Source organism: Coenobita brevimanus, chromosome 17 (genome assembly GCF_032717465.1).
Source record: "Coenobita brevimanus isolate Jiangsu-jjx chromosome 17, ASM3271746v2, whole genome shotgun sequence".
Classification (NCBI taxonomy): Eukaryota; Metazoa; Arthropoda; class Malacostraca; order Decapoda; family Coenobitidae; genus Coenobita; species Coenobita brevimanus.
Window position 1 is genome coordinate 2,621,632 of NC_136970.1, and position 10,000 is coordinate 2,631,631.

General features: G+C 39.9%; 1 protein-coding gene across 1 annotated transcript in view; it reads left to right on the top strand.

Moving 5' to 3' along the window:
- The window catches only part of LOC145391226 (protein O-mannosyl-transferase Tmtc3-like), a 318,591-nt gene that overhangs the window by 71,957 nt on the left and 236,634 nt on the right, over positions 1–10,000 (top strand). Inside the window, exon 2 of the mRNA XM_080265902.1 lies at positions 1,851–2,041. Coding sequence (XP_080122028.1) covers positions 1,851–2,041 — 191 coding nt within the window. The remainder of the gene's footprint in view (positions 1–1,850; positions 2,042–10,000) is intronic.

Consider the following 10,000-nt stretch of genomic DNA (forward strand, 5'->3'; position numbering starts at 1 on the left):
GATACATAGATTGATCAGTAGGATTAGATTGATAGATTAGATAGATAAATTGATTGATAGGTAAGATAGAAATATAGATAGATACAGTAGATAGATAGATAGACAGATAGATAGAGAGATAGGCTGGCGTGGAGTGGCCCTAATATTCGCTTCTTGTGAATTGGCCAGGCAGGAAGAACTGAGAATGTGAGACTGACTAGAAGAGCATGTGAGTGAGGCGGAGGAAGGAAAGGGGAGAGGTAGACCGGGGATGAGGTGGACGGGTGGGGTGGAGAGGTATATGATCAGGGGGAGATGAAGGTGGAGAAAGTGCAGCTTGATGGCACAGAACAGGGTGACGTGGAGATTTGTTTACGGCTGCCCCTTCAGGGATTGAGGCGTCGGGCGATAGATAGATAGAAAGGATCATATCTATCAGTAAATCTATCTATCCTTCTGTCTATCTATCTATCCATCATTATTTATCTATGCGGTGTCGCTTGCCTACTTTCGTTGTATATTGGAATTCTCTCTCTCTCTCTCTCTCTCTCTCTCTCTCTCTCTCTCTCAATCTATCTAACCACCTCATCAGCCCGTCCTTTTATCTATCAGTCAATAACAGTGCATAGCTGCTATTATATCTATCTATCTGTCTGTCCGTCTATCTATCAGTCTGTCTCTGTCTGTATCTATCTTTATGTCCATCTATCTATCAGAGTCTCTATCTATATCTGTCTTTATGTCCATCTGTCTATCCATCTATCAATCTATCTCCAACTATCCATCTATTTATCTATCTGTCTATCATTATCTTTCCATCTGTCTATCTATCAATCATGTCTATCTGTCCATCTATCTATATCTATCTCTATCTATCCATCTAATCTTTCTCCCTCTCGCACGCAATATTAGCACACTCAATCTTCGTTTTCGTGACACGCAAACATTCATGCACTCATATTCCACCCCACTCAACCCCCTCTCACCACCACCCAACCCACCTCCATTCCCCCTACCCCACCCAACCCAACCCCTCCTCCATCCCCCCCCACACCCCCAACCCAGCGCCACCCTCATTCCCACCCAACCCTCCCTCACCCCATCTCACCCCCACACCCCACCCAACCCCCATTCACCCCATCTCACCCCCACACCCCACCCAACCCCTCCCCCATTCCCCCCACCCCACCACACCCATTACAGTATTAACGCCCCTCCCCTCAACCCCCCTAGGGCCATCACCTGTTATTAAATTGCAGTCTGTTGGGGGCAGACGATTTTAGTAAGCTGTGGCAGTCAGTAATAATAATAATGATAATAATAACAATAATAATAATAGTAGTAGTAGTAGTTCTAGTAGCTGTAGTAGTAGTAATAATAATAATAGTAGTAGTAGTAGTAGTAATAATAATAATAATAATAATAATAATAATGAATTTTTGTGAGGTGAATGTTTACTGATTGAAGAAAAATGGAAAGTGTGTGTGTGTGTGTGTGTGTGTGTGTGTGTGTGTGTGTGTGTGTTTGTAACCTCTGCAGACCTGGTATTTTTTACACACTTATCTCGAGAATAATTTCCTGATGTATGAGAATTATACATATCCCGGGAGATGTGTGTGTGTGTGTGTGTGTGTGAATCAGACATTTTATAAGCTATGCATGTATGTGCGTTTTTATACCCACACTAACTACCATTTTTCCTCCATGTACACGCAGGCGGGTCTGTGTGCGTTTAGATGTACGGAAAGTTATTGTGGATTAGACATCTTATGAGCTGTGTATGTATGTGTGTGTGTGTGTGTGTGTGTGTGTGTGTGTGTGTACGTTTTTATGCCCACACTAACTACCATTCTTTCTCCCTGTACACGCAGGCGGGTCTGTGTGCGGATGGGTGTACGGGACCCTGGTGTGCGTGGTGGCAGTAGCGGTGTACATGAACGCCCTTACCTGTAGTTTCGTTTTCGATGACATCTCGGCCATTAAGGAGAACCGTGACCTCCGCCCCCACACACCTGTCGCCAGCCTCTTCCTGCACGACTTCTGGGGCACACCTATGCATAAGGTAAGGCGGGTAGTAGGAGTATAAGGGGGTATTAGGAGTATAAGGGTGTATTGGGAGTATAAGGCAGGGCGGTAGTAGGAGTATAAGGCAGGATAAAATTAGGAACACTTTTACTATAAGGTAGGGGGTATTAGGAGTATAAGTGGGTATAAGGAGGTAGTGGGAATATAAGGGGGTATTAGGAGTATAAGGCAGGGTGATATGAGGGACACTTTTACTATAAGGCAGGGTGATATTGGGAGTATAAGGGGGTATTAAGAGTATAAGGCAGAATGATATTGGGAGTATAAGGGGGTATTAGGAGTATAAGGCAGGGTGATATTAGAAACACTATTACTATAAGGCAGGGGTATTTGGAGTATAAGGGGGTATTAGGAGTATAAGGCAAGGAGTATTAGGACTGTAAGCCAGGGTGATATGAGGAACAGTTTTAGGCAGGGCGGTATTAGGAGTATAAGGCAGGGTGATATCAGGTGTACATTCACTATAAGGCAGGACGTATTAGTAGTATTTATAAGGCCGTTCGGTATCAGGAGACCATTTACTACAAGGCAAGGTGATATTAGGACTATAAGGCAGGGCGGTATTAGGAAGAGTAAAGGTAGGGGGGGATATGAGGAGCACGTATAAGGCAGTTCGGTATCAGGAGAACTTAATACCACAAGGCAAGGTGATATTAGGGAGTATTAGGCTGGGGAATAATAGGACTATAAGGCGGGGTGGTTTTACGAACACTCACTATAATTCAGCGTAAAAAAAAAAAAAATAATAATAATAATAATAATAATAATAATAATCTTGGATCCTTCTCAAAATCTAATCAACTTTTTCTTGGTCAATGGGCTGCCCCTCCAAAAAAATTTATGATAATTCGACTGTCACTTTTTGAGATATTTTGTACACAGACACACATACAAACACCTGTGATCACATGACCGGTAATTCCAAAAAAGATCCGTACACCAAACCACAAGCGTCTTCCTCTCATAAAAAAAATCTAAGAAATGGACTTGAACTGCTGTAGGTTACCCCAAAGAGTAAATATATAAATAAATAAATAAGAAGGTAAGTAAGTAAGGAAGAAAGGAAGAAAGAAAGAAAGTAAGGAAGGAAGAAAGGAAGGAAGGGAGGAAGGTAGGAAGGAAGGAAGGAAGGAAGAAAGAAAGGAAGGAAGGAAGAAAGAAAGAAAGGAAGGAAGAAAGGAAGTAATTAAGAGAATGAGGGAAGGAAGGAAGAAAGAAAGAAAGAAAGGAAGGAAGTAATTAAGAGAATGAGGGACGGAGGGAGGGAGGAAGGAAGGGAAGGAAGGAAGGAAATAAAAACGAGTTAAAAATAAAATCTCATGCCAAAGCCTAGCCCTAGATGCATTTTTTTTTTTTTACACATTACTTCATAGAATTGATGTGTGTGTGGTGGATCTGAAGGGACCTGAAGTGAGTTAATGAAATGCTGAAACGTGTGCCTGATTTAGACCCCTTCAGACATAGGACGCCTTGTTGCTGTTGTTTACCTTTGCTGTTACTAGATTTTCAGTCCACGTGTAATGAAGTGGTTAATGAAGCGTACCTGTGAGAGAGAGAGAGAGAGAGAGAGAGAGAATACCTTGCCAATGCACATATACACCTGAGCTTTCAAAATTGCCCCTCAGGTAATGGACACGCGAGCTCTCTCTCTCTCTCTCTCTCTCTCTCTCAGGCCGTCTTTTGTCATGGTCTTATTTACGTCAGGTCTTTCCTCCTCCTCCTCCTCCTCCTCCTCCTCCTTCTCCTCCATTACCCTTTCTCTTCTTCCTTTAGCTTTTCCTTAATTCTCTCTCCTTCCTATCTCCTTTTTCCTTCAGTTCTTCTTCCTCTTCTCTTACATTTCTTTCTTCCTCCTCCTCCTCCTCCTTATCCTCATCATCATCATCATCATCATCATCATCATCATCATCATCATCATCATCTACCTTTTATTTAACCCACAATATTCTGTCATCATTATCATCATCATCATCATCATCATCTCTACTTTATCATCATTTAATAATTATCTTTCTCACCTGTTTCTCCGTAGTTTCCTGTCATCCTCCTCCTCCTCCTCCTCCTCCTCCTCTCTTCTCTACCTTACCCTTCTTTGTATCTTTTCTCTCCCTCCTCCTCCTCCTCCTCCTCCCCAGAGAATTCTTCCCCTCGCATTTCTCCTCTTTTGTGCGAGTGTCCCATATATTTCTCCGGGTTCATCCTACCGCCTCTCTCTCTCTCTCTCTCTCTCTCTCTCTCTCTCTCTCTCACTTTCTAGTTTTCTTCCTTTGTTCCCAATAGTTTTTTTTCCTGGTGAGAGAGAGAGAGAGAGAGAGAGAGAGAGAGAGGGTGAGAGAGATTACATTCAGCATTTCTTAAGAGGCTAAAGCTGATGGGATTTCGTCTCTTTTTTTCCCCTACCCTCTCTCTGATTAGATTCCGCAACACCATACCCTTAGCGATTCATTTCCCGTGCATCACTAATTTCTCACAAGTCTGTATTCTCGTTGACTTAAATTAGTTAACACCTTTTCCTGAGTGATTTATTTTACATATAGCAATTTTTTTACCCATTTTTTTCACGGAAGGTAAGTATATTGATAAAAAAAATAAATAAATGTATAAACGAGGACATCTGTGTGTATTATTATTATTATTATTATTATTATTATTATTACTATTATTATTATTATTATTATTATTATTATTATTACTACTATTATTATTATTATTATTATTATTATTATTATTATTTGCTAAGTTAACGAAATAGACTGAGGATAATGGAAGTAGATATGTGTTTGGGGTGAAGGGGTAAGGCGTGTGTGTATGTTTGTGTATGTGTTTGTGTACGGTATGTGTGTGTGTGTGTGTGTGTGTGTGTGTGTAAATCCCCAGTTACGTAGAATGATCCTTAAATGATCTTTCTCGTTATCTTTCGGTTATTTTTCTTTATTCTTCGTTAATGAAAATAGATTGATGAGATTAATTATTTTCTTTATTCTATTTATCTCTTCTTGTTATGTCTATTATATTTATTTCTATTTTGGTATATGTGGTAATTTTGAGTAATTATGTGATTAGGTTAATGTTGTTGTGTTTTATTGTTAGTGTTTTGATGTATGGACGAGTGTATGAGAGAGAGAGAGAGAGAGAGAGAGAGAGAGAGAGAGAGAATCACAGCCACGGTCTTCACGCCTTCTTTCCATTTTCACGTCAATTCTCTTCTTTAATCTCCAGTATATTTCTCACCTTATTCATCGACCCTGATATTAATAAATCACCTCAAAATACGTATCGTCGCACCAGAAGCGATTTATTTTAACTATTTTAGCCTCGTAAAATAGGGAGGCCAAGTAAGCGGGGTTGTTGTTTGAAAAGCGAGATGGTAACGGTGCATCTCCGCCTTGGTGGTCACGTGACTGCGGTGTGCCACGTGTCAAGTATCCGAGCAATATTATCGGTCTTTAATTACTACTGCACAGGATATCATACAGTTTATTTATATTTCTCATAAGGTGTGTTAATTATTGAAGTATTTTTAGGTCACAGGGAGTCTGTTAGGGGATGCGTAGTGATTTATTTAGAGACGTGGCACCACCGCTTGGCAAATTGGTGCCACATATGTAACAAGCAGTCAATCTTATCAGTCCTTAATTACCTCCATGCTTCTGATTACACACCTACGATATAATTACAACTTGCAGCTGTAATTAAGGGCGTAAATTAGGATAACTCGGGGTATATTAGACGATGATTAACATTTTTTAGAGAGACATGTGGCCACACCGCCTGGCTCCACACCGCATCCCTGTCCTTATGTGTCGCCCCCCGTCAGTGCTTTGTTGTGATTCGTGGGGTGAGGACGCTGCGATCGATTTTCCGTAATATCCATTGTAATTGCGCTTTAACGAGCTACGGGAAGACTAATTAGAGGTCATTAAGGATACGAGAACACCTGGAGATGGGGAAACACCTGGGAAAGAAGGTAGGTTGATCAGGATATTGGGATAAAATAGAGGTACACTTAACACATTTTTGCCAGTGACTTATTTTTCGTGCAATTCGTGCCACCATTAGAGGATTTTATTTGTGATTTTTTTTTTTCGAATTGGAAGGGTTATTTATAGTCTTAACCCCTTCACTACGAAGGCGACGCTGTTGAATGAAATCGTCTGAAAATATGGGAACAAAATACCATTAGGGTTGAAAGGGAGGAGTGATAGGATGTTTGTATAAATTAATGTGTATGTTGATGATTACGCCATTGATGTTTATATTAGTTTCATTATATTTATTCATTGATGTTGTGTTTATGAAGAATTTGAAACATTAGCGTTGTCTTTGTTGTATTATTCCGAATTAGTTTTTTCAGTTATTTTTATCTGTGCATTCTCACACTTCCTCATTTTTCACATTTTTACACATACCCATGCTCACTCATACTCATCCATACTTACTCATTCGCTTATACTCTTGCTGATCTTACTCATACTCACACGTTCTCTTTACTCATACTGATCTCGTACTTATATACTCATTCTCTTAACTACTCATACTTATCCCCATACTTTTTATCTCATCAGTACTCATACTGATCTTACTTATACTTATTAACTCTTATCTATACTCATCCTAGTCTTCCTCATACTCATTCTTAGCTTACCCGTAATTACATACTCATTCTGCTCAGCTCTTACTCGCTCATGCTCATTCTTACTCATGCTCACTCCTACTCATGCTCACTCCTACTCATGCTCACTCTTACTCATGCTCATTCTCACTCATGCTCACTCTTACTCATGCTCATTCTTGCTCATGCTCATTCCCACTCTCATTCTTACGCTCATACTCATGTTCATTCTTACTCATGTTCACTCTTACTCATGCTCACGTATGCTCTTTCTTACTCATGCCCACCCTTACTCATGCTCATTCTTACTGATGTTCCTACTGTTGCTCATTCTTATGCTGACAACTTATGTTCATTCTTACTCTCATGCCTATTCTTACTCATGTTCATTCTTATGCTCATTTTTACTCATGATAATTGTTACTCATGCTCATTCTTACGCTCATTCTTACTCATGCTTACTAATACTCATTCTTACTCATGTTCATTCTTACTCATGCTTATTCGTACTCATGCTCGCGTATGCTCATTGTTACTCATGCTCACTAATGCTCATTCTTACTCATGCTCACTAATGCTCATTCTTACTCATGTTTCTTACTCATGCTCATTCTTACTCATGTTCTTTCTTACTCATGCTCATTCTTACGCTCATTCTTACTCATGCTTTTATTTACTCATTCTTACTCATGTTCTTACTGCTCACAACACATGTTCATTCTTAATCATGCTCATTCATACTTATGCTCACTCATGCTCATTCTTGGGTTCATTCTTACTCATGCTCATTTTTACTCATGATAATTTTTACTCACGATCATTGTTATGTTCATTCTTACACATGCTCATTCTTACTCATGCTCCTTACTCATGCTCATTCTTACTCATTCGTACTCATTCTTACATTCATTCATACACATGCTCATACTTATTCTTACTCATTCTCATTCTTATGTTCATTCTTACTCGTTCGTTTTTATGCTTATTCTTACTCATGCTCATTTTTGCTCATTCTTACACATACTCATTTTTGATCATTCTTACTCATGCTCATTCTTGTTTATTCTTGTGTTCGTTCTTACTCATGTTCATTCTTACTCATGCTCATTGTTACTCACGTTCATTCTTACTCATGCTCATTGTTACTCATGTTCATTCTTACTTATGCTCATATTTACTCGTTCATTCTTGTTCATTCTTACTCATGCTCATTCTTGCTCATGTTCATTCTTATGCTCATTCTTACTCATGCTTATGTTCATTTTTACACATGTTCATTCTAACTCATGCTCATTTTTACTCATGCTCATTCTTATTCTCACATGTTCATTCTTACTCATGCTCATTCTTACTCATGCTCATTCTTACTCATGCTCATTCTTACTCATGCTCATTCTTACTCATGTTCATTCTTACTCATGCTCATTCTTACTCATGCTCATTCTTGCTCGTGCTTATTACTCATGCTCATTACTCATGCTCATTCTCATGCTTATTCTTACTCATGATTATTTTTACTCATGCTCAGTCTTACTCATGTTCATTCTTACTCATGCTCATTCTCACTCATGCTCATTCTTACTCATGCTTATTATGTTCATTCTTACTAATTGTTACTCATGCTCATTGTTACTCGTGTTCATTCTTGCTCATTCCTACTCGTGCTGATTCTTATTCATGCTCATTCTTACTCATGTTCATTCTTGCTCATTCTTACTCATGTTCAGTCTTACTCATATTCGTACTTATTCTTATGCTCATTCCTAATCATGTTCATTCTTACTCATGCTCATTCTTGTTCATGCTCATTCTTACTCGTGTTCCTTATTCGTATATACTCCTGCTCATTCTTACTCCTGCACATTCGTGCTGATGCTCATTCTTACTCATTCTTACTCATGCTCACTTATACTCATGCCCACTCATTCTCATGCTCATTCTCTTGCTCATTCTTACTCATGCTCATTCTAATGCTCACTCTTACTCATGCTCACTTTTACTCATGCTCATTATTACTCATACTCACTCTTACTCATGCTCCTTACTCATGCTTATTCTTACTCATGCTCTCTTATGTTCATTCTTACTCATGCTCTTGCTCATGCTTGTTCTTGCACATGTTCATTCCTATGTTCATTCTTACTCATGGTCATTCTTACTTATGTTCATTCTTACTTATGCTCATTCTCACTCATGTTTGTTCTTACCTGGTACTCATGCTCACTCTCATTCAAACTCATTCTCACTCATGCTTATTCTCACTCATGCGCTTTCTTCCTCATGCTCACTCTTACCCAGCCACTCACTCATCCTCATCTATCCCATGCTTACCCTTACCGATTCTTACTCATGCTCATCTTTCTACTCAGGTATAACTATTCACTGTTACTCAGATGTACTCCTACTCAACCATATTCTTACCCATACTCACTCTTACCCATATTCACTCTTACCCATACACACTCTTACCCATACACACTCTTACCCATACACACTCTTACCCATACTTATTCTTACCTATGCTCCTACTCACCCATACTCTTCCTCACCCATACTCATTCTTACTCGCCCATACTCTTACCCATACGCTTACTCGCCCATACTCTTGCCCATAGTCACTCTTTCCCACCCATACTCTTACCCACTCTCACCCTTACCCACTCTCACCCTTACCCATACTCATACTCATCCATAGTCCCCACACTCATATTCACACACACACACACACACACACACACACACTCTCTCTCTCTCTCTCTCACACACACACACACACACACACACTCTCTCTCTCTCTCTCTCTCTCTCTCACACACACACACACACACACACACACACACACACACACACAGCCTTCAATCCCTTCTAAATTCCCTTTCTCTCTCTCTCTCCCCTCGCCTATAACCTTCTTTCTCTACTGCCTCTCCCCTCTCTTTTCTCTCACTTAATTATGCCTCCCCTCTCTCACTTGCTCCTTTCACTCTCTCTAATTCCCTTTCCTCCACCCCTCCTCTCTCTTTTTCTCTCTCTCATTTTCGTGCTTGCGTTTTAGTGTGGAGTAAATTTGCTTTAATAGTACTCTCTCTCTCTCTCTCTCTCTCTCTCTCTCTCTCTCTCTCTCTCCTGTATCATTCTAATCCCTTCCTTCTTCCCTTAAATTCCTTCATCCTGCGTCTCCTTCCCTTCCTTCTTTCCATTCCTCCTTCCTTTTTCCCTTCCTTCCCTTCTTCCTTCTTTCTCTTCCTTCTTTCCCTTCCTTCTTCCTCTTTCCCCTTCTTTCCTCCCCTACTTTCTCTTCCTTCCTCCCCTTCTTTCTCTTCTTCC